Genomic DNA, 26665 nt, shown 5'->3' with positions numbered 1-26665 from the left:
GGCATACGCAACTCATTTACTACATTTTTGAAAGGTGGGGTTTCGGATTTTGCTTCTTTTCTTTCAGACCAGCTGAAGAAGTTTTCTTCCGGATTCCTAGCTATGGCGTCTGGAAGTTTGCGAAATCAATTAACACAAGGCCGTGGGAACAGGAGAGGGGGGGTGGGGGCACCTTTCTTCAAATCAGTGCTATCTTTGATTACGTTTGCTGTTTCAAAATAATTCAAAATGTTGAGTTTGGTCGCAGTTATATCAAATTTAGCCGATTGTCCTCCTTCGGCACAAAAACAACATATTTGACTTTTTATCACTCCACCACCGTTTTAGCGTAATTGCACAATTCCAGTTCCAATTTAAACAGAGTATAAACTTGAAGTGCTTTGCAGAAAAAACGGTTGCGTTTGGAGGCAGTGTTCTTTGTATTCTTAGCAATTCATTGTGTCAATAGTTATGAAAGTCTGTGGAATTTGTATTTGTATTTGTATCCTCAAGTACTAGACATTAAATTTTTCAATTTTTTGGAAAATACAGGCGAGACTTGTCAACGAGAAATTTCTGGTTGGAAACCTACCAGGTGACCGCTAAAGAGTTAGTTTTGCTGTCCATTACGAAATTTAAAAAAAATCCCCTCACAAGCAGTCCAAATATTTTGCGCACGATTAGACCACCGAATTTTGTTTATTTAACAGGTGGCAGCTTTTCTCAGTCAGCTAGACGAACACGTCAAAAAAGTTTGACTTTTTTATCACTTCATCTATTCATATTTTTGGATAGAGCTTGAAAAATCCTCTCACATTCCTCTCACTTCATGGAATCAATAATCTTAACTTAAATTCAAATTTTGGCTCACAATTGTGTCCTCTAGGACATTTTGAACTGTTTTTGGGTCTCCCACTGGGACTTTTTGTGTTTTTCTCGATCCTGCCTATACACATTTTCCAATGAACTTCAATATCAGACCATATCTTAAAAATCACTTGACTGATTGTCACCCAATTTTGTACACGTATACATTGCATTACTAGGAAACGTCGCTGAAAATTTCATTAATTTCCATTCATACATTCAAAAGATAAATGGTTTGGTTTGGTTTTCTACATTTCTAACGTATTATAATGCTTTTTTTTACTTTTCTTAAAGTTCTGAATGATTTAAAAAAAAAGCAATATTTTTTGGATATTGAAAAATGGTGGTAAATTAAGGGCCACCAAATACAAAAAGACCTAATAACATGCAAAGTTTATAAGTTGATCCAAAACTGGGATTTTATAATTCATTTAGTTATTCTTGAGCAATTGCAGGTGAAGAAAATAAAAAAGATAGTTGTTTTTGATCGAATAGATTCTAAAACATTTTTTCAAACAACTTTTCGGCAAAATTCCTTATAAGGAGTGTATCGAAAATAAGCTATAAACACATTTTCTTTTCATTGTATTGATTTTATTGATGATTCAAACAAAGAAACAGTTTGGAAGTGTTTTAAAAAGCTTATTCTTACAGTTTATAAAGAAATACAAATCAAAAAGTAATTATTGGTAATATTCTCGGACTTTCGACTTGACGCGTTTCATTAGGTTTTGTACAGCTGATTGATCACACTTTTTTGCCGCAGCATTCCAATTTTTCTTGAAAACCGCCATGGTCCTGTTGGCCTTACCATCCTTCTTGAAAACTCTCTTGACGATAGCCCAATATCGTTCAATGGGGCGAAGCTGGGGGCAGTTTGGTGGCTTAATATCTTTCTCAACGAAATCTACATCGTTATCCTCAAACCATCTAAGAGTGGATTTAGCGTAGTGGGCTGACGCCAAATCCGGCCAGAACAATGGTGGAGTCGTATGTTTCTAATTTAGAGGCAGCAACCTTTTCTGCAAACACCCCTTTTGGTAGATTCCGGCATTTATTGTTCCTTTTGTAAAGAAACTTGCCGACTTCAATCCGCAGGAGCAGATTGCCTGCTACACAAGCACTTTCTGGCCAAATTTTTCCACCTCAATCGACTTCTCGACATCCTCCCCAATAGCTTCAGTGTAGAATTGTGATCCCGGAAGAGTACTGGAATCCTCTTTTACATAAGTTTCATCGCTCATGAGAATGCACGCATCTGGCTTCTGCAAAATCCGATGATAAAGCTTCCGGGCTCTGGTTTTGGTTCGTGATTTTTGTTCAGCCGTTTGTTTGGACAGTTTCTGCTTTTTGTATGTCTTCAGGTTGTTCCGCTTCTTGATCCGCTGTACCATTCCGATCGATGCCCCAAATTTTTTCGCCAAATCCCGTATGGACATCGATCGATTCCGGTTGATGAGGTTGATTACCTTACAGTCCAGATTTGGGTCAGATGGTCCTGGTTTTCTGCCTCTTCCTGACAAATCATCGAACGTATAGTGTTCCCCGAACTTGTGAATGCTGGATTTCACGCTCGCCGGATGAATGCCGAAACGTTTCGCCACTTCATTCATCGAGATGCCCTTCTCTCGAATCCAAGTGTTCAACGCACGAATTTTATCTTCATTTTTATTTCGCGACATTTTGGGAGAAACGAATGTTTCAAACGTAAACGAAGCGCTGGTTAACTCTTGATAGATCAAGATGCTACATACAGGTGAGCACAGTTGTGCGCGTTCACGCGTTAGTAAGTAGAAGGCCCAAATATGTTTATACTAAATTTTCGATACACTCCTTACAGGATGGACAAAATATTTATCATAACTTTTCATTTGGCATAAAAAAACTTTAAAGATTCGAAAAACGTATTTTAAGTTCTGAATGTGTATAAAACGATAATCAGTGGTCCACTGATGACGTGGGTTCGATTCCCATTTCGGTACTGGGTGTTTAATGTTAATCTTAAGTTGTCTGTGTCATTTATTCAGTCTGTAAAGCCTAGATCGGCTAAGACGGTGTATGTCTTTTTACATAGGTGGCTCAAGATACCCCACAAAATGTGAGCCACGATTCTCCACAAGCTATTATTTGCAAATTGGTTGCGTTTGTGTGACTTATTGATGTTTCATCAAAAATTCCTTTTCCACGCGAAAGAACATGCCAAAACTAAGATCATAAGTGTATGAGCAGATTTTTGTTATGAACTTTAGGTTCCCCAACGATGCTAATAGCGAGTACTTGTTTAATTATATAAGTAATTTTTTTAAGCTAGATGAATAAAAGAGGCACATGATGCATGTATAAGTCAACAACGCTTTGAAAAATAGGCTTACGCAAAGCGACAGCGATGACAGTTGGATTGAAATTTTTATCTCATCACACATCTGAGATATTCAGAGTGGCCCACGTTACTCCACTCTCCCCTACTTAATAGTTTCTTAATAGACTATGACCTTTAAGAAAAACAATGCGAATGTTTGGCAGGAAGAATGACCGCTGTGTTGAGTTCCCAAAAAAAAAACAATAATGCTTTCATAGTTCTAAAATATACACAACATTAAACTAGATATCAATTCAGAACTAAAGTCAATTTCAACGTTTAATTTCAAACAGAAACGGCAACACAAAACAGTCAGTCCCAACTCAAAACTGATGCTGCGGGTTTAAGCACAAGCAAGGCCATTTCCGAATTTGTTGAATAGGTTCAGTAAGCAAATTCAAAAGTAGGTCTAGGACTCTTCCCTCTTATGATGTGGTTTTGGGTTTTGGCACATTATTATTACTCTCGTCAAGAGAAAGTCTAACGAAATAAACCTCAAACGCTCGGCCCAATATGCGCCCCTTAGGTTCACGAATTTCTCTTCATTCACCCCTCCTCCATAATTCTTTCTTTTCTTCCATCGTTTGATGGATCATTATTTTGAACCCATAAAATGAACAATCTATGAATCGATCGTTTTACAACGAGTGTAGTTGCAGCAATAACTTAACAGTTCGGAATTCGGCGAAGAAAACACCCTTCGGGCAACGCAATTAATAACACCTTCAGCATCAGACAACTCCGGAAGGCATAGCTATAATCTAGGCGTCGTCATCATCAGCAGCAACATCATCATCATCATCATCATCATTATCGTGTCTTTTTGAGCTCTCCCCAAAAAATCAATTCTATTCAAGTACTTGACCGATCTGTTTGACCCTATTCCATGCTCGTCATCTCACTTTGCGTATCTAAAAGGTTTTCGATGCTGAAAAAAAAATAATAAAACCCATATTTGATACATAGTTTGTAAACTGTTCTATTGGTTTGGTAGGCTTTCAGCGTTCAGAATTAATAGTCTGAAAGCAAGTAAGCACTCTATATTTATGGAGAAATTTGAAACCATAAAAGGGCATTCCTAGAATTTTAAACATTAAATCATCATTGAACATCACATGATTCAAGAAGCGTCTATTCGAAAATCGAGAAAGGTGCAAAAATTTGCAAATTTGCAAGTGAAATTGCCTCGAAACGTGATCGTATTATGGAAAAGGCTTTCATCGATTAGATTGTGTTCTGCCAACGACTGAACTCGGTCCGGCGTTTCTGCTCGTAACCGGACGTGCGACTTAGGGACATGCCTCAAGCACCGATTTGGGCAACGAATTCTGTCCACAGAATGTCGTCATCATCGGTCATTTCCTGTTTTCCATTCTGAGATTTCGGCGTTGCGATGACTTCTGAGCTGCTGTGTGAAGAATCCAATGTTTTATCCGTAGCAACTACATGTTATATTATTTGTGTGAGATGAGTGTCTTGTACATTGCCACGATAAGTATGTGATTAATTTCTTCTGTAAAAAAATAGTTGGAGAAATGATGAATGAAAATTACAAACAAAAACAAGTAAATTAAAACAGATACAAACCTAATTACGATAATAAATATTATATGTACTATCATCTCAGCATGTTTAAAATTTGCTTCCGTTTACTTTTATTATCATTTTGCTGCCAGACATGCTAAGAATAGTAGCGCTCATTACCACAATCTGACAAATGTGTTGAATTCAGGGCGTTATATTAAAACAAAAAGATTACACATAATGTTCCCTTGTATGTATAGTATTCAGTGTTAATATCTCAGGTTCCAATCCCGTCAGTGAGCCGTTGTATCTTTTTCGAAAAATTCATTATTTTTTAGGCTTATGTTCTTTTTTTTTTATATCTGATGTTTCTCTCATACTTTCCATCTCTTTTGAAAATGTTATAATTTTCAGGTACGAAGATGTACCAAACCAACTCTGATCATTATATTTGATTTCTAATATAGACTAAAAATCATGAGTTCAGATTTAATTTAGAATTATTCGGTGGCAAGCGGAAAACGAGAATTCTTGTATTTGGTCCGCAAAGTGAAAAATAAAAAAGTGACCAGTTTAGACCACTTACAGTTTGCTTTGTCAATCGATCATTTTTATAGTTCAATCCACTTTTTGACCATGTTACTTAACTGACAACCCTTTGCATACTGTTCATGTGGTTCTGGAGGTGCTAGGAATAGAGTGACCAGGTAGACCCTAACGCAATAAAATATCACTTTTTGTTCGTAAAGTCAGTTTCGTTAATCTTGATGTTCAAAATAAAACACAAACTGGCAAAAAGCCCCACCCAGACCTTTGACTTTGCGCTTTTTGTCGGTCAAACCTTCCGTGTTACGAAAAAAAAATACTGATGGAACGAATGAATGAGTTCATTATTTTTTCACAATGCCGTTTCCTCTATTTTTCATTAGAACTTCTTATGAAGATTGAAAGAATTTCATAAAACTCTTATGAAAATAATTTTGCACTCTAAACAACGTCAGCGATTCATAAAACGCATCTTATGAAAATTATAATAAGATTTTGCCTGTGTGTAGTGCCTTGATTTATGTAGTTGATTTAAGTGGTAGGAACATCCCGAAGCTTCGTCTCGATTTTTTGACAATTTGGGGTCGATTTTGGACATCAAGGTGGACGAAACTGACTCTACGAAAAAAAGTGATATTTTACTGCGTTAGGGTCTACCTGGCCACACTATTCCCCCAAGCACTTACGGAACCACATGAACTTATCATAGGTTAGTCATAGGGTTATCAGATAATTATCATGGTCAAAAAGAGGGTTAAACTATAAGAAATGATCGGTTGAAGAAGTTTGCCAAAAACAATATTGTTAATGTTAGGATTGTAAACTGTTTACTTTTTTATTACAGATAATTGAAACAGAGTAGAATTTTTATTGCACTTTAAAGGAAAAATAATAAAAATAAAATATTCCGATGCTGTTTTGATGAAATTTCGAACTTTTCGTCGAGTTTCACTCATCATAGTTTGGACACCCCCATCTCTGTTGCATCCCGAGTCATCCTACCATTCTTCTTCATCTTCTGCTTGACAATTGCCCAAAATTTTTCGATAGGACGGAATTTAAGGCAGTTAGGTGGGTTGATGTCCTTTTCGACAAAATCCACCCGTTGGCCCGATACCACTGTAGTACCTCTTTGCTGTAGTGGCAGCTTGCCAAATCTGGCGAAAACTTTACTGGTCCTTTGTGAGATCTAATGTCCTGAAAAAAAAGTTTTTCAGGCACTCCTCCTTGTACATTTCCGAGTCCATGGTCTTGTTTTTCACAAAAACCGGGGTTTTTCGTCCGCAGCTGCAAATACCTTGCCAAATGAAACACTTTCTTGCCAACTTATCGGCAAAAACGAATTTGAACTTGGCGGGGACATCACCCCGACCAGTGGCTTTGTAAAATTTTTGGCCAGGAAGCCGCCCAAAATCCATCTTCACGTACGTTTCGTCATCCATGAGGATGCATCCGTCGTACTTCGTTAGAACCTTGTTGTATAACTTCCGGGCCCGTCCTTTGGCTTCTACATTCTTTTCAATGCCCAGTTTGGTTGCTTACTGACCCGATAGGATCGTATTCCTTCGCACAAACTAATCCTTCTGACGGTGTACCGGTCGGCATTGAATTTCTTGGCGATGTCATAGTCCGACTGCCCTATGTTTACCTTGATCGTTCTCAGCACCTTTAAATGCAGTTTCCAATCCTTAGGTCCACTATAATGCTTGGTATGAACCTGCCGATCGATAGTATGCATCTCACGGAAACGTTTAAGAACGCTGCACACGGTCGATTTGACCATCTTTAAATATTTCGCGATTTTTGAACATGACAACGGCGGGTTTTTGACGTGGGTGTCCGAAATTAATTTTCGACTCGCGGCTTCCATCACGTGTAACTTTTTTTGGAACAGAACGAATCGTAATGAAATTTTCAGCACGGGTAGAGGAAACATTTCCGAACAAAGTGCTGTCAAAACATTCCAGATCCGACAACTAGGAGCGCTATGGTAAAATAAACAGTGCATTCAGATTTAAGAAGATCCTTTTTTATAGGGAATATTGATAATTTTTTGAAATTTTTTTATGAAAGAAATATTGAATTCATTAACAATTGTAATAAAATAATTAATATTTTTTTTTAAATAGTTAAATTTCACTGTGTTATAAAAAAAAGAAAAAAAATGGTCCCCACTTTGATGATTATTAAGGGTAAAAAAAAACGAAACTTCGAGCGCTTTGAGGCATCCCTAAATCAAATTCGATTGAGTCATTTTTTCGGTCCAATCTACAAAATGAATACGTTTTTTCTCATACATCCATTGCCACCATAATGTATATCATTGACCGATTTCAAATGTTGAAATTCGAATAGAAAATTAAAATTTTTATTCTGCTTTGGAGTCTGTTTCTTGAATGAAATCTAACTTCTTGGGTGTCGCTTCCAATTTCTATTCAATTCAGTCTTAATTATGATTTTTGATAAGTTGTGTCGAACTTTCAGATTTTTGTTTTTAAATCTCGACTTGATTTTTTAAAACAACGCTGAATTTCAAAACAAGAATCTTCTATTCTGCAGTTTGCATTGTTTATACTATGAGTTTACTTTTCCAATTCTGAAAACATTAAATGCAATCTTCTAAATGAAAATGAAATAAGAAATGAGTTCAACCTCTAATTCCCATTCCCACGAGAAGCTGAACATCGAAGGTGTTCGATGTGATGTCATCGTTCTTCGGTAGGGCAAATAGGTATGCCCCTGATGGTTTATTAAAAGTTCGCGTAAGAATGCATGCATCAGCATTCGTAGTAATTTAATGGAAGAAAAAAAAAGTAACAGCGTGATTCTAACCTGAACGGGAAAACGTGACATTAGGTCAGCTCTAAACAGGATTGTGCTTAGTGGACATTATTAAGGCGCCAATACCATTTGAGTATCAACTATATTGATGCAGCTGATTTGTACTTTAGTTTTCGTTTTGCACATGGTATTGTTGTTTTAATTGTTTCACAGAAAAAAGTATTCAAGTTCTTTCGGCGGATTTCAGCTATCAGCAAAAATAAACTTTTAGTTAAAATGAACTTTCTCTCTGCCAACATTACATTGTTAATTCAATTTCCGTTTCCCTCACGTGAGGAAAATCATTATGTATATAAATGTATTAGCCTGAATATATTGTCCTTCGTAGGAAGGATTGTTACCACCTTCTATGTACTAATCTCAAAATTTTGTGTTTTTTTTTCAGTAACTGACTCTCGCAGCTATCACCATCAGCAGCAACAGCACCATGGTCAACGACACCATCAACAGCCGTCGTCTTCATCCCAGCATCCTCATCCTCATCACCATTCGTCATCGTCCCATCACCACCAGCCGGTTCCATCGACGACGCCAACTCAGAAAAAGAAGGGTTTCTTCAAGAGTTTCTGGAAAAAGTCCCGCCACTACTCGCTGGAAAAGCAGTAAAACTAGACCGGGCGGAAAGTAAGCTTACCAACCAAGTTCATTGGCAATGTGTCTGTGTATGAATCACAGCCAGGATCGATGATTTTTTTTTCATTTTTGGAACATTTTAGGGTAGATTATAAAACGGAAAACAAAATTTACACTGTATTTGCGCGGGTGGAAGTAATTTAACCAAAAAAAAAACAACAACAACAAAACTAACAAACAACAGCAATCTCTTATCTATTGGCCTAACTAAGAAAACAAAAAAAAAACATACATTCATACATACTCGTAACAAAAGTAAGAATTATTATCACCGGGAACAGAAAGCCAAGTGGAGGACATATATTATACATGCGAGTTCAGTGTAGGAGACAGTTTTTTCCAAGTTAGAAATTTCACCAAGGCATATAAAACAGTAATTTTTGATTGTAACATACAAAACTGTGCAGAAACAGCCAGCTTGTTATCTCATCAAATACACACATACACACCCAATTTCTACAAACACACACGCAAACCAAATCAAAGCCCCTTCAGGAGTGCAGGGAATTCCTCATAATCACACAGGTAGAACTGGATTTCTTTATTCCAACGCAAACAACGTCACCGCACTCGCGTTCTCCCTCACTCGACCGCGAGAGCCGGGATAGAGATAGCTAGGCAGAAAAGGGTCACGATTGGGTGACAAAAATGCTTATCAGCAAACAGACGCGACGGTTGATGTCGAATATGTGTACCTACTATAACTGCTTGCTTACCGATCAATCAGGCAACGATTGGCGTGAACGAACAACAGCAACAGGAAAAGTCTCAATTCGGTTTTGCATCAATGCTCTTCTTTGTGTTCAAATATTTTGAGTTTTAACTTACAGAATGCGGATGACGGGAAAAACTGTGAAAAAAGTTTTTATTTTCCTCGTTTGATTTCCAAAAGAGTTACGTTGTTGGTAAACATTTGATAATCAAGCAAAAGTATTGAAAAATCAGCGATTCCATCTAGACCATCTATTTGGACGTTGTTCGCAGCACACCACTCCATAAATTAGTCTAAACGGAAACACAATTTTGCTAGATGAACACAATGAAATGTTTATTGGAAAAAAAATGCATTACAATTTTAGAACAAAATTTCTTGTTCTAAGCCTCATCCATCCAGGTTTATTTTACCCGTTAAGAGTTCTAGGAGCGTCAACAAACCCCTGACTAAAAATTCCTTTACTTATAGCTATCTCTCTTCTGCCTCAGCTGATCTGTAGACAGTTTTTGAACTATTTTTGTAATATTTTTTGTGATATTATGTTTAATGGACCTTACCCAGTGAACATTTTGGTCTGTATATTTCAGTTGTTTCTGAGATATACACACGTTTGTACAATCTGAAAAAGTTGTATAGAATATTCTATATGAGCCTGTACGTACCAAAGTGGAGGCAATATACGGACCAAATTTTGCTCACCTTGAAAATATAAAACTTTGTATTGCGTTTTCAACAATTTTATAGCAACTTTGCATTGCATAAAATCTTAGGATTGTACAACTTACAACTTTTTATTGCCATCCCTACAATTTGATTACAATTTCCTTTTGCGGGTAGCCTGAGGTTTGTACAACTTTCTTCGCCATTCAATACAATTTATTGTTACTGTATCTCAAAGCAATTATATTTTTCCCTTTTTACAATTTTACTATGAATCGTCGTGAACATTAATACAATAGAATATAATGTCTACTGCGAAAAAAAATTGAACCATATACAACTTTATGTGTCTCTTTTCCCTCAGTCTCGAACTCACAACGTTCATATCCCTGTCTTTCGATACTTCCTCGGCGCCATTTCATGTTGATACAAACAAGCAAACTTTTTCATGTACAGTTGAGAGTTCCGTTTGAAAATCAGTTGATCGTATAAAATACCACTGACTGCATCATTTCAGACTCCAAATCTATTTATAGATGCCGTTTTTTGATATACAACTTTACCCTATCTCATGAACGATTCTATTACAATCAATAATTGTATTCAGCGCTGTGCGATCTTAGCTAGCTATTTACTGTACTGTTAAACAATTCGACAATCTGCAGATTGTTTAAATTGCATTATACAATGTTCTTACAATTACTATACGACCTGTCATGGAAATAATACGTCATCATAGATCACAAGCATAAAAGATCGCTTGATTGTACAGTGGGATTAAATATTGAGCTTTACACAATTCTACTGCGATTCAAAACAACTTTATTGATCTTTCTATACGATTAACAAAATGTTATCGTATATAATGAATACAAACCATGAACGATAAAATATAACTTGGTTTAGCTACAACATGATGTTAATACAATTCCAATCTAAACTGGATGCTTATACAATCTACTATGAACAATGCTTTACGATTTCTGGTTATCTGGGTAACAACTTATACAATCTTAAACGTGGATGTTTTCGTTTTGTGGATGTCTTCGTTTCGTAAATATTTTATAGCAATTTAACCCATAAAGGTCAGGCTTCCTCCTTTTTTTTGTTCATTCCAATTCCCCGTATTGACCTTTTTCGTCACCCAATTATATTCAAAGTAGTTGCCTACCTCCAGGGTAAAAAATTATCGAAGAAGATTGATTTGCAGCTAAAGTTGAAGGCGAATATCTTCTGGGATAAACTTAAAAAATGAATTTTCTTCCGTTTTATGTACATTAATTTCTTCATTTACAAAGGATCCTAGAAACTGATATGTTTAATTTCTATTAACCCCAAGATTTTCGTTATCTATTATGCATTTTATATGTACTCTGCATTAAATAATCTACTCTGATTTTTATGATTATACTTTTTTTTTTACAATTTTATCTTTATCATATTTATTAAGAAATGAATACTTAAGCAAATTAGAACATTAAATATATTCATCGAATTTTTACTCACATAAACTTTATGGGTTTTATTCATTGTGATCTGAATTCCACAATGAATAAAACCCATAAAGTTTCTGTGAAATGAAATGAAATTTAAAAAATTTCTTCGGAAATCTTAATCATTTTTCATTCTCTTTATTTTTTTTATCTCGGATCATATTTTTCTCGAGACTAAAATTTTGATTTTCAAAGCCTCTTGTGCTCTAAGTTGTTATTCAATCAAATATCTGATTCTGATACTGAATGTTAGATCAAATTATGAATTTTAGTTCTACAAGTTAGCCTTTTTTTAAATAATATATTCCGTTTAATCTTTCAAGCATGAAAGGAAGAAGCTTCCTAATTTTCCTTTCTTACATTGATGAAATTCTCATGGAATCACAAAGTTGATATTATTCTATTCTTAAACTAACTCAATATATTCTTATCGTTTTAAAACAAACCAAGTGAATCAATTTATAGTTGACTTATACTGCTGCTGCCGGCAAGTCTGTCCGATATGCAAAAACAACGAACCGAGAAAAACGGCGTTAAAGATTTTTATAAACTTTCGTGGATTTTCGGTTTAAACTTTACCTTTTCTACTTCTTTCTTCACTGATATTAAGATAATTGTCCAATGCGTTTTTGATTTGGAAGTTATTGATGCTTATTGATGGGACAGCCTTGCGAGTATATTTCGCATGCGGATTAAATATACCAGCAAAGCTGTCCCATATTTTGCTTTTCTTTTGTCAGTTGATCATTTGATTCTCTCTATCTGCGCTGTATTATTCACTTTACTGGTTGTTTACTGATAAAAAAAAGTTTGACATGATCTTTATGACATGTTTAGATAGTCAAAGATAAAGAAAGTTTATCGTAAGAATTGAGAGGGTCTGAAATAAAATGAATAACAACGTTCCATGAATAAAACAACCTGTAATATAATATTTTTTTGGAAAGTTTTTCGGTCGATTATCATTTTAGAAAGACTATAAATACCTCAAATCAAATTAATGCTGAATCAGAAACAGCAAACTATCTTGGCTGAAAATATTTGATGAGAACAATCAATTCAATATGACTTAAGCGTGTGCTACCAGGTACGCGTATTTTTGTTCATTGATTTTATGAAAGTCCAAGCAGAAAGTAACAGCATGACAAAAACCTAAAAAATATGGCTTTGTAGCTGACTATTTTCCATGTTTTACAAAGAACAATTCAATAAACTCCATGCGAAATAAAAATAAAAAACAGTTTGATGGAATTTTCCCATTAGGCTAAACTTAGCTTGTAAAAATTATGGAGATTGTTATTTTTAACTTTACTGTTATGTTTTATCTAACTTTCGCAATTTCAATGAATGCTTATTTTGTCGCACACATTGTATGAATATTTGTAAAATTAACGTAAATTAGAGGAGCAATTTTGAAGCATTCTGTATAAATAGACATATGGGACAGCTTTGTGGGTATATTTCATATGGGACAGACATGACTTGGTTTTTTTTTCATATATGTTGAGAACAAAGTTAGGAAAGTTTTTAGTCTAAATTGAAGAACTAACTGTATTTGAACGATTTTTGAGATAAACTGAAAAATGACGAAAATGCATATGGGACAGTCTTGCGAATAGCGGCAGTATACTAATTAGTTAAAAATTAGAGATGTACCGAATAGTGGTATTCGGCGAACGGCCGAATACCGAATATTGACCTTTTCAACTATTCGGCCAAACGAATATTCGGCCGAATATTCGGTCGAATATTCTATTGAGTTTTTAATGAAAAAAAAAACCTTCAGCTACTATTTCAACGCTTTTAATTTCTTCCATATTAATGCCCCTCATGTTTGCTAGTCGATTATTTTCAACCAGACGATATTATCGAAAGATATATTATGAGATATTTTTTTTAGTAGGGGTCTTTCTGATTTTCAAAATGTCACCAATAACTGAAAAAATATCTGACTAGTCGCTTCTAGGGCATTTATCCCTAAAGAGATTGCGTTCCTGTGAAATCTGGGACAAAACATGTCGAAACAGGTGCCAAGCTATTTGAATTTGCTTCTTTGATATAAAACTAGATGAAGGTCGAATTTGAGCAAGATTTCTTCAAAATAGTTGTTTAAAAAAAGATGATTTTTAACTTAAAGCATACCATACTTTCAACCACACGGATCCACACGGTCAGGCATTCAGGACGATTTTTGAAAAAAAAAATATCAAAAAAGGCAAAATTTATGTTTATTCTGAAACTTTTGAAAAATTGTTGTTGAACACAAAACCTATAAGATTTTAAAGAGAAATTTGAGTTTTTATCTGATTTTTAGCAAATAATCAGACAAAATTCGGGAAGTTTTAAACAATATCTGGACATCCCAGCCAGAATTGACTGATCTAAAATCCTTACTGGATTTATGGCCAAGCTTGAATATATCCAGAAAATCTGGAATATACTATAATAAAGTATAAAGCGATACTTGTCAGCATTCTCCTGTACGATCTACAGTGAAAGATACGCGGATACACCTTAGATGTTTTGCTGAAACCATAAGTTTTTAATGATTTTGTAGCTTTTACAACATTTCTTTTTAATATTTTACAATTTATCCTAAGTCATTTGAAAATTTTTACAAGTCTGTAGTAGATATTCGGCCTTTTCGGCGTATTCGGCCTAATACTTAGCTCAACTATTCGGTGAGCCGAATATTCGGCTTAACGGTTTTTCGGCGGTATTCGGCGCCGAATATTCGGCCGACCGAATATTCGGTACATCTCTATTAAAAATAAAACATTCTATTGGTGTTATACCATAAATATAAACAGAACATTTTATTATGGAATGTTTCATTATAATTTGTTTAGTTGTTTTGGAAATATCAAAAATTTTAAAGTCATATCGTAGAATATTATTTTTCCTCGAGTAATAATACATTTTTTAATACGGCCGGAAAATTTACAAAACAAAATAACGGGGTAAATTGAGGTAATCAGAATTTTTCCCGCACGTATCCGGGCCAGGCAAATCTGGGTTATTTTATTTAAAAACCGAACAATATCCGGGCATTTGATTTCAAAATTTGCAATCCAAAATCAAGGCATCCCGAATCCAAGCAAATTCGGGCTGAGTTCAGGAACTACTCAACAAAAATCAAAAAGATAAGCCCTTAATCTTTTTTTTCTTCTTCGAAACACATCAGCAGATTTAAAATCGTATTTTAAGCATCCAGAGCATCCACCGTTCATGATTGTTATGTTAAAACTTTCTCAAAAAAATTCGTTTTGATACCCAAAACTGAAAATAAAGTTATATTGACTTAATTAGAGATTTTTGTTTGATTTTGCAAATAAAGTGAATAAATCCAGACAGCATGGCCGGGCGGCCGAACCGAACCCTTATCAAATATTCGAGCAAGTCCTGGTAATCTGGCAAGCTTTGGGAAAATCAGCTTAAAAATTTGTTAAAGTTGTCTTGATTCTGAAACAAAAATGACTATTTCCATATAAATGCTCCATACCAGTTTATTACGTTTTTCCCCCATACAGAAGCCGAGCAATCCCATCCAAGTATCCATTGCTTTGGTGCCACGTGAAGAGAACATTGGCTATGAAAATGGGCGCCAAAACTTCATAGGACATAAAAATGGATGAGTATCAGTAAGCCTTGATTGCTTTTGGCGCCTTTCTACTCTGGGGGATTTGAATGAAAAAAAAATGAAAAATTGGATGCCATGACTTATATTTGATACTAGCTGATCCCATACGAACTCCGTTTCGCTTTCAATTTACATTAACAGTTTGAATGAATGTAAATTTACAGGCATTTCCATGTGAAATTCTGAATACATTTTTAAGAAATAATTGCAAAAATGTTGAATACGTGATATGTACGATCACTTTTTCCGTCGTTTGCTACTAAATTTGAAATCAGGAATCAATTGACCGTTCCAAAACACGCCCGTTTATGAATTTTCGTTTCCATGCGATACAAACTCACGTAATTATTGCAAAGCAAATTGATAGTTTAAAAGACCCTCTTTTTTGTCGTTTGATACAAATATTGAAATCAAAAACCAATTGACCGTCCCAACCCCAGTAAACCGTGTATAAATTTCGATTTTATCGTTGCAGATCTGTGGCCTCTTTTCCGAACTTTGATCCCTGAAATCGTTTGCCCTTCTTTCAAAACTCCCGTGTGCAAATTTTCGAACCGATCCATTGCATAATAACGTCAATATCGCAAAAAAAAACCGCGAATAGTTAATATGGACGTCCTCTTTGGCCGACCCCTGACCCAGAATTGGATAATTGGAATCAATTGTTCGTCTTTTATAATTTCTATGTGCAAATTTGCATCTTAATCCGATGTATAATAAGGTCAATATCGCAAAAAAATGAAAAGGTAATATGGATGACCCCTTTTGGCGGTCCCTTACACAAAATTTGATACCTGAAATCGTTTTTCGTTCATTCAAAATTCTCGTGTACCAATTTTCATCTGAATCCGATGCATCCGAATAACGTCAATATCGCAAAAATAGCGAACAGGTCATATGGACGACCCCTTTGACTTGCCCCGTATACAAAACTTGATACTTGATACTTGATTGCGTGTCCCTTAAAATATCCGAGCGCAAATTTTCTTCTCAATCCGATGAATGATAACGTCAATATATCAGAAACGTTGAAAGGTTTATATGGACGACCCCTTTTGCCGACCCCTTACACTCAATTCGATCCTGGAATCGATTGCTTTTCATGCGAAACTCTCGTGCACCAATTTTCATCTGAATCCGATGTATAATAACGTCAGTATCACAAAAATAGTGAACAGTGAATATGGATGACCCCTTTGGTTGGCCTCTAACACAAAATTTGATACCGGCAATCGATTGTCCGTCCTTAAAACCATCCGAACTCAAATTTTCATCTCAATCCGATGTACACTAACGACAATATTACAAAAATATTGAAAAGTTGATATGGACGACCCCTTTTGCCGACCCCTGTCCCAAAATTCAATACCTGAAATCAATTTCTCATCTCTCAAAACCCCCATGTGCAAATTTTCATCACGATCCGACGAAAAATAACGTGAAAAACGCGAAAACAATATTTGGCTTGTATGGACGACCCCTTTAAGAAGGGGTTAACCGAAATTCTGAAAACATTCTTCATCATTCCTGGTCCTAATGAGCCTCCATGCCAAATTTCAGCTCTCTAGCTCTTAAGACGGCAGAGCCTATAGTGGACAAACAAACAAACAAACAAACAAACCCACAGAAATTGCTTTTTATATATATAGATGAATAAAAACTAAACATCAATTATCAAATTCCACAAAAATATTTTCGAATTTATCTCTCCGTTGTGTTTTGCTCAGTGCGAAAACGAACACAGCAACAAAAATTGCATGCAAATCGGATGAACCCTGCAAGAGTAAATCGTGTACGTACATATTTACGCCTCCATTTTCCAAATTTTACTACATCTAATAAAAGGTTGCCAGATTGCCCGGTTTAATCCGGGTTTGCTCGGATATTTAATTTAAAAAAATTGGGGAACAGTCCGGTCCGGCCCAGCCCGGTTGCCCGGATTCCATTGAAAAAGGCCCGGAATTTGCCCGGATTTATTTACTTTATTTGGCAAATCAAACAAAAAAAAACAAATTGTGTTGTAAAACTTTTAATTTATGTTTCCAAAACAAGCAAATTTTATCAAATTAATCATGAAAGGTTTTTTTGTAAGCCTAAAATACGATTTAAAATCTCTCGATAAACGTTGATTTAAATAAAAATCCATTTTTTTCTTCATTTTTGTAGAGTAGTTTTTGGATTTTAACAAAATTTGCCCGGATATTGTCAGGATTTTATATAAATCGCCCGGATTTGTTCGGCCCGGATGCACGCTGAAAAAATCTGGCCTACAACTTTGACGGTTGATTGTTATCACAATCTTTAAAAAAAATCCAAAAAAGGTATATCGATCGAAGTTTTTTTGCAAAATGTAACTCTACTTAGTAATACACTAAGCGGAATTTTTGTCAGAGCATTTGATAGCTGATCTACAAACTTTTTTCTGAAGCATGATTATTTATTTGACTTTGAATAAAGTAAAAATAAATTAATATAGCTGAATATTGTCGGCGAACCACATTTTAGTTACATTACAAGATTCTTACAATTTATCATATTTTTTAAAAGTATCGCAGCGCTAATGTATTTACATCATTAGAATCGGTATGAAATTACCTTTTTGGTGAATATAAGTTTATTACGGAAATTTCACGTTAATACACTCATAATCCAGTGCAAAGTTGAATTTAAGTCTTAGAAAATCTGAGAAATTTCAAATTGACAAATGGTTCGAAAAACAGCCACCTTAGAAAATTCGTCAAAAATTCTGTGTTTCCTATTATGACTATCTAAAGATGCAATCCAATCCTCTTTTCAAAATTTATCTGGTGTGACTTAAAAAATTTTGACGGTTCTTTGATTGAAAAATACGGGTTTTACACCACTTTTTTACATTGTTTGTGGTCATTACGCAGCTGATCTACAATTCTTTTTTCGAAGCATGTTTTTTCGGATTTTTTTATCTTAGACTGTGAATAACGGAAAACTGAAGAATTGTAGCTGAACATTGTCTGAGAAGCATATTTGAGTTACATTACGAGGTTTCCGAAACTATAAGCTTTGTAAAAATCGGTTGGAAAACAAGAGAGGTATTGGTTTGAGTGAGGAATATTAAATTGACACTCCATGGACTGTAACGGGTAAAAATTTCAGGGACGGATGAGGGTTAAATGTATCCCCACGCGATTTGTTGCACGATTGATTTCGGTACAGTTTCAAGTTCGATTTAGTGTTAAAATTCTAGGTTGTCAGTAAAATTCGCAGTTTATGCATGATTAACACAAAACTAATAGTTTGATAAACCAAAACTATCTGGTTAAAAAAACAGACAACAAACACCAATAAACTGTAGGATGTGAGTAGCACGATTGAATTCCATCACAATCAGTTAAAAAGATAAACAAAAACATCACAGAAGAAAGAAAAAATCTTATAACGCATCTTCCCAATTCATTTCAACATGACACGAAAAGCTGATACACGAACACAGCTTTCCAGTCGCGGAAGTGCCGCTGGCCAACAAAAGATAACACTCGAGAAATTATTGGTTTTTAGCATCACCTCTTTGATTACCACCCTTCCATTATAGCAACGCCCAAAACGTTCGAAATTAATCAATTCATCAGAAGGAATGTGTACCAAAAAAAGGCAGAGGAATCAGAAGGAATAGAAAAAAAAATAGTTGGGAAAAGTAATGTCGAGTAGCTCCAACAGGAACAGTGCTTGGCCCCAAAAGGCAGATAAATAACAAAGAAAGGAAAAGAAAGAAGGTCGTCGCTGTGTAGAGTAGACAAATCGATGGCAAAAAAAAGTTTGTGCTCTCAAAAGATAGGAAACCAGTTTGAACATTTTTGAACAGAGAATACATTAAAAATTAAGCTTGCTAGTGAAGGTAAAACAAACGTTGTTAGATTTGAGTGATGTTGTATCGTAAGAAATAGTAGACTTGAGTATCGATTCGTATGTATAAAAGTGAGTTGTGTACAGATTGTTGAAGGACACGGATTGTGTTAATTGTAAATTTTCTTTTTCATGTTTAGTTTACGATTTAATGAAACTTGTTAAGTTTGATTCCATTTTTTTATCTAATTTCTCTGTTATTAAATTTGATTTATTTATGGAGTTTGTTTTCGGATTTTCAACACAAAATTTTGATTTTCAAGCATATGATAATAACGTAATATATCTTTGAAATTCTGTATTTATAGATCACATATGCCCAAATAAAATCATTTTACTCATCCTAATGTATGATTTTTTTATATCTTGAAAGAAAGAAAAAACTAATCCTTAGAAACGTTGAGAAACATCAACTTTTTTATTCATTGAGTGTATCAATAGAACTGGCGAACTCAAAATTCGCCACAGTTTCTCATAAATTAAGGTAAGTTTTTTTTGTTTCGATCACAGTCGTTTTACCATCTTTATGGCATTCCCGACTTCATATCAACGTTCGAATTGGCGGACAGTCATTGAAAAACTTAACCGGTACAACTGTGTTCGAGTGGTTTACTCTTGGGCTCGAATTTGCGGAAATCGGCTCAGGAGGGAACTGACTTGCCAACTGAACTATATCACAAGCTCTGTTAAGGTAAGTGATGATACCAAATAAACCGACAAACAATTGGGTTACAGTTTTTTTCGGTTTCTGGATTGGAAACTTATTTGGTCGAATGTAAATTGGAAATGGCTCCCAAGTGCTGATCGTTCAAATATGTTTATGCTTTTAAACGATCTGATTCCCAACAAAGGAAAGTTAAAACTGTATAACATCGGAGGGCTTCAAAATACCTTATGTAGTGAATGTGGAATCAGCCTTGACGATAACGAGCATAGGATGAAACTTTGTCCTTCATCCAAAATAGTTTGGGATTTGCTGATTGATGCCTTGATAAGAAAATTGAAAATAAATTGCAAGAAACCTGAAGACCTACTGAGTTTTTTTAGTTTTTTAGTTAAAAAAAAGGTCTGTAAATGGCAAGAACAGGTGCTCAGATAATTTCTTCAGGAACCCACTAAAAAATTCATAAAATTTTTAATGTTTCATTATTACACCTTTATGGGAGCCCTAACAATATGACTTTATTTTACTGTGATCTTTTATGTTTGATGAAGAGTTCGCTTCAGGAAAATTGAAAAAACGCAGAGCTAAGTAAATTTTATTTGACAACTTTGGCATCCATTTGAATTTTTAACGATTATTGTAAGAGTTTTTTTTCTGAAAATTTGCATTTGCTTTTCAAAAATTTCTGTTTTGCTTTTCTTCCATACCAAGAAGGTAAGACTACGTAATACATTGGACAAAGAAAAAAAATGGCACAAAAACCATCAGCAGGCTCGGTTCCGCAGAAGAAACAAAAATGATGATGATTTTTCAGTACAAAATATTCAATTTACCCATACATACCTAGAAGTTGATGAGTTTTGAACCAAAACGAAGCATTTAAGACCCCAGGGTTTGAGAAATTAAAAAAAAGACCTCAAATCGACTCAGTCTATTGGACAGATTAAAAAAAACATTAGTTGGACACATTTCATCTATTTGAATAATTAAATGACGAATGAAAAACAAATCCCCGAGGCAGTGGTCGGAAAATCGCTCAAGAAAAGCAATCAGGAATGGTTTCTAGCTAGAATGATGCTACCTCCGAGTGCTGTGATACGCACGTGGTAAAAGTACCCATTGAATATATGTCGAAAATCAACACTAACTTGATACAAGAAGATATACCATGCCCCACCGGAGGCTACCGTTGCTATTCGTCACGTGGCTAATCGACGGTGATCGACATACTTGGTGATACATTTTGAACGTCGCTCCCTCAATCATTCCCGAACGTCTATCCTCGCATCATTGTTGATAATGCTCGTTATTGATAGACGATCATTAATGTTTCAAAAGGAAAAATCTTAATAAATACCAGGACCACATGTTCAAAAAAGCTGTAGCACATGCTGGACAGTTCATTGCGGTTACCTAGTCATGATTTTGTCCTTCTAGGCAAAACGAAAAATACAAAATCATCTGATAGCCTACATAGATCGCTCAGAACTGATACATATCAGTTATGATCCTAAAGGTTGAAAGTCGTTAGGGGAAGGAAATCAGCATCGAGACGTTCGTTGCTGATAGTCTGCGTCCTTTTTTACCTCATCATGTATCGCAAAAGTGTTTCAAATACAGAAGCGTCGTTGTCATGCATGATTGTTTGTATGATTTGGTTGAAGAAGGAAAATTTGACTGCTTTGATTTTTTGGCTCTGAATGTAGTCAAGCATGGCTCAGTGAAAATGATTGAATTTCGGAAGCATGCCCCGAGGATTAAAATTCTCAGCTTAAAATGTATCAACGTGTGACGCTGAATACCTAATAAATATGGGAGAGTGGGGAATCATGGGCCACTTTTTTTCGTTATTCCATAACTTCTTTATTATAAAAGATAAAATGAAAATAAAAAATTGTATGGTTTTCTACATTTTCAAGGTATCTTAAGGTATTTTTTTTTTTTCAATTTTTAATAAGTTATTTTCCCAAATTCTGACTGTTTGAAAAAAAGCAATATTTTTTGGATTTTAAAAAATGGTGGGGAATCGTGGGCCACCAAATCCAAATTGACCAAATAACATGCAAAGTTTATGAGTTGACCCAAAACTGTGATTTCCTAATTTATTTCGTTATTTTAAAGCAATTTCAGATGATTAAATAAAAAAGAGAGCTTTGTATGATCGCATTGATTCCAAAACCTGGCTCGCGAACGTTTTGGCAAAACTTCTTCTATGGGATGGACCAAATATTTTTCATAACTCTTCATTTGGCAAAAGAAAACTTTACAGATAGATAAAACCTTTTTAAAAGTTCTGAATGCGTATAAAAACATAAAAATATGGGTGATTCACGATGTGTGGCCCACGATTCCCCACAAGCTATGATTTGCAAATTGGTTGCGTTTGTGTGACTCATTGATGTTTCATCAAAAATTCCTTTTCCAAGTGAAACATCATGACAAAACTAAGATCATAAGCGTATGAGCATATTTTTGTTATGCCCTTTAGGTTCCCCATCGATGAAATTAGCGGGTGTTTTTTTAATTATGTAAGTAAATTTTTCTAACTTTTTTTAGCTTGATAAATAAAAGAAGCATATGATGCGTATTTCAGTCAACAACATATAGGAATATATGCTCACGCAAAGCGACGACGATGACAGTTGGTTTGAGATTTTTATCTTAACACACATCTGAGATATTAAAAGTGACCCACGTTTCCCCATGGCCCACGATACCCCACTCTCCCCTACTAATATGAACAATCAGTATGCACCACACCTGCTAATAACAATCAATAAAGGATTGAAAAATTCCTGTCTACTGACTGGCTAGGTATAACTATGAAATATTACGCTACGTGAATTATAAATTGCCATCAAATGGACTCGGAACGTGCATGCGCAAATGGTTAATCTTACTACAGCCACTAGTCATCACCATGTGTACTGACAACGAGAATGATAAAAATGCACCTTCAAGTGAACCTTTGTTCGCCCCTTCTTATCATTTTCAATTATCAGTAGCAGCTCGGTCCTTTTTGTAGTGTTCCGTTTTTGCTGTATTTACTGTCTTTCACTTTTTTTTAACAATTTCTTTATTTGAAACGGCTCATACCTTTGAGTTTTAGGGAGCCAAGTCTTTCACTTTGTTATCTATTAACCAGTTGAAAAAAAAACTTATGCAAAAGTTGTTTTTCAATAGTCTTTTAGGCTAAATGTAGAATAGCACAGGTTTACAGCTTATCTGGTGCCTATGCTAAACATGATTGATTTTGGTTGAATTTTGTACCAAAAGTATCGCAGCGCTTATGTAATTACATCACTAGAATTGGTATGAAATTGGCTTTCTCGTGAATATAAATGTATTGTGGAAACCTTCAGTTAATATACTCAAAATAGTTAATAGTGCATGAAAATCTGAAAAAATTTCAAACTGACAAAAAGTTTGAAAAACAGCTACCTTTGAAAATTCGTTAAAAATTCCGTGTTTCGTATTTTGACAATCTAAACATGTAAAAATGTGCCAAATTACGTCAACTTTTCAATTCTTTTTTCAAAATTTATCTGGTGTCACTTTAACAAATTTGACGGTTCATTGATTGAAAAGTACGGGTTTTCCACCACTTTTTCACATTTTTTGTGGTCATGATCTTGAAAATAAAAAAATATATATATCCTTATGTGCAACGTATAGTATCTAACTTCAGCTTTTTTGGACACTGAGTGAAATTTTTTTGAGTATTCCGTAGCTGATATGCAGGCTTTTTTACGAAGCAAGTTTTTTCGGATTTTTTCATAGACTTTGAATAACGGAACACTGATGTATTATAGTTATATACTGTCTAAGAAAAATAATTGAGTTACGTTACGAGGTCTCCAAAAGTATCAATTTTATAAAAATCGGTTGAGAAACAAAGATAGATTTCGGGGTTTTTAGTGAGGAGTGTCAAATTTACACTCAAGGTCTGCTTAGGGAATTATTTTTCCCGGGCTTTCAGAATGCGTCCATAAAAAAGTAATGATGCAAAATGAAAGATTTGAAGAATTCATTGAGGGTCCCCGAAGAATTGTATTATTTGCCCCCGAATAAAGTTATTAGCCGCCAAACTTCCAATAGTGTCATATTGACACGCGAGAGCGGATTAGGGTTAAACGATCCAGTGATTTTCTTCCATTCAAGTGCGACATATACATTTCACTTGGCAGTCACTTAAATTTCAAGTGAATTCATCCACATTCACTTCAGGCGTCACTTGAATTTGAAGTGAGAAAAAATATTCACTTCCTCATCACTTGAATTTCAAGTGAATGTCGGGTTGTAATTGTGTTTATTTTCAGAGTTCAAAATGGCAAATTCTAAAGAGCAGCGTTTAAAGCTTATGCTGGATTTGGATTTTTCCAATTCTTTATTAGGCGATTTTGGCGGTAGTTTGTGTTAAACGTGATGCAAGTAAAAGTTATTTAAAGGTGTTATCATGTTTCAGCTTGTGGGTTGAACTGGATAGATTTTCTGGTTTGCAGCAGGGAAGATTTAGAAGTCGCACTATCCGCAGTAACCGATCTGCCTTGAGATTACGATGAAATTTTCCAATCAATAAATTTATGGTGAAAGCGTAATGTAAGTATTTGAAATCGAAGTGGTGTTCTATAAATGTTCTTTTATTTAAAAACGCGTGAGATAATTAACTATAAACTTACTTAGAAACTCAGATAAATTTCACTCGAATTTCATAGTTTAATTCACTAGACCGGTCACCTAAGTGAATTCACTTGACCCATCACTTAAAATTCAAATGAAATTACGTATGGCGAGAATTTACTACAGATGTCACTTATTTTTTAAGTGAAAATTATTTTGGGTGTAAGCAGGTTTCGAATTGTATAAGGTTTCCAAAATATTTTTCCATTTTATTTTGCCAATTTTTTTTCGAAATTTGGTTTGAACGCAAAAATCAAAAATTGTAAAGGTAGTTATCGTAATTAAGTTTTTTTTTTAATTTTGCAAATGAAGAAATCACGGTTTATTTTTTCAACGGAATCTGGACAATCGTACCGGACTGGACTTTTATGTACCGTGCCTCGCATTTAAGCTATGATGAATGTTCTTTGTGCCATAAAAATCATTTTTTGTGCGACATGCGCGTGTGACACTGGTGGCGTTTTTCTTTCGCTCCGCGAAAACATAATAAAATAAAATATTTTACTACGTAAATTTGATATCAAGTTTTCAAAAAGTGATGTAAAGTGATGTCTAAGCAGATGAACTGATAAAGTGTCATCGGATGCTCCGGGAATTCTCGGTGAAATAGGATTTATTTCATTAAAAGTGTTGCTTGCCGCGTGGCTGTGGAAGTGACGTGTTTTGTTAGTTTTTTATGCATGAATTTTGGTTCTTGATGATTAATGGGAAAGTAATTAATGTTAAGAGTGTCTGGAAAAGCTGTTTGAATGAGAGAAGTTAGTCTCAAAGTAACTTATTCAGAACAAAATGGTGATTTTCATTGAAATGTGATGGCGAAGGAAGCTTTTACTTGTTGGGGATACGAGTCCTCTTCAGACCCTTATCTACACCCAAAATAATCTGCACGTACCGGCTACGTGAAAAACTACATAATTTTTATCCAATTGATTTTCACGTAGATGCTACGGAATAAATAAGTAAACGCTCTCCTATAGGAATTGGTGCCTCATTAAAGTCATCTACAATTTACGTGAATTTCTAGTGAATTCAACGCGATGTGCTTATGAAAGGTACCGGAAATGTTTCTGGTATCGAAATGAATTTTAGGTCGATTTTGTTATTTGTTTTCCTTTTTATTTTTGTTGATATTCATTAATAAAGATAAAAATGACCAAAATTAATTGAGAATAACCTTTATTTCCAAAATTTTCACAATCATAAATTGAACCGTTAGTCAAATTTGCAGCAAATTCAACATCATTAGCAGGGTACGTTAGGACCGAAAACTGGACGGGTTCCGAGAATTTACTTGCAGCTGAAGCATTTTTGAATTATTGTGCCGCTCTCCTAGAAAGAAAAAATACAATGACTTATGCCGTTTTCGTTTATCTCCACTCGCGCGGGGCAAAACTTTTTCTGAAAAAACAAACAGAATCGTTACCCGGGACGATGCAAATATATGGTTGCTATACTCACCCTTATGCTTACCCCCAACACTGACAACTTTTACGGGGTGCAACCGCCTGCTTGAGGTTCAAATCTCGGGCGAAACTAGTGGACTTCTGAATTAATAACCGAACATAATAACAGCAGTTAGGGCAAAACTCGTGGGTAACTAGGTTGCCACTGCCAATAAACGAAAACACTATTAGATTCACCCTCTTTAATTTGAGACAATTATATTTACCGGGGTATGCGACGAAGACGCCATATCCGATTTTTTCCGTTGACTTGATAACTTTGAGAATCGGCGGAACTTCTAGGAGCTTTCTCCGAAGCTGGAAACAACACAATTCACAGCTTAAGTGAAATTAAATTTTGAGGGGGAAATAGGTACACTTACCTCCATGCTCTCGACGTTCAGATTTGTGTTTCTTGCGCTTGGGTCCCGTGGACTTTTGCTCATCCTCCGACGCTGGATGTTATTGAACTGCAGCATCCATCACCGCATTTTCACAGCATAAAAAAACAAAGTAAGCTTACTGACATCAATTCCGTTTTCCAACAAGAATTTACTACTACACGCTTGAGAAAACGGGAAAAAAAGAATTCTAATCCATCCACTTGGACTTTACGTGAAATTCATGTGTCAGTTATGTGAAAGTAAAGTAGCTTTTACCAGAGCATCCTTGATACTCTGTGGTTACACAAAACTCACGTAGAATCGATATGATGCAACAAAATCTAAATTTACGTGAAAAAT

The 26665-nt window shown here is 35.1% G+C and overlaps 1 protein-coding gene across 4 annotated transcripts in view; it reads left to right on the top strand.

Moving 5' to 3' along the window:
• LOC129746201 (uncharacterized) overlaps positions 1 to 11574 on the top strand; it is a 380075-nt gene extending 368501 nt beyond the window's left edge. For 2 of the 4 annotated variants that reach the window (XM_055739753.1, XM_055739756.1), the window contains one exon: positions 8502 to 11574. In XM_055739753.1, coding sequence (XP_055595728.1) covers positions 8502 to 8722 — 221 coding nt within the window. In that variant the 3' untranslated portion in view covers positions 8723 to 11574. The remainder of the gene's footprint in view (positions 1 to 8501) is intronic. The other 2 variants (XM_055739755.1, XM_055739752.1) reach the window with 2 other exon arrangements.
• The last annotated feature ends 15091 nt before the right edge of the window (positions 11575 to 26665 follow it).

This window comes from Uranotaenia lowii, chromosome 2, assembly GCF_029784155.1.
Source record: "Uranotaenia lowii strain MFRU-FL chromosome 2, ASM2978415v1, whole genome shotgun sequence".
Lineage (NCBI taxonomy): Eukaryota > Metazoa > Arthropoda > Insecta > Diptera > Culicidae > Uranotaenia > Uranotaenia lowii.
This window is presented reverse-complemented; position numbering and strand designations above follow the sequence as displayed.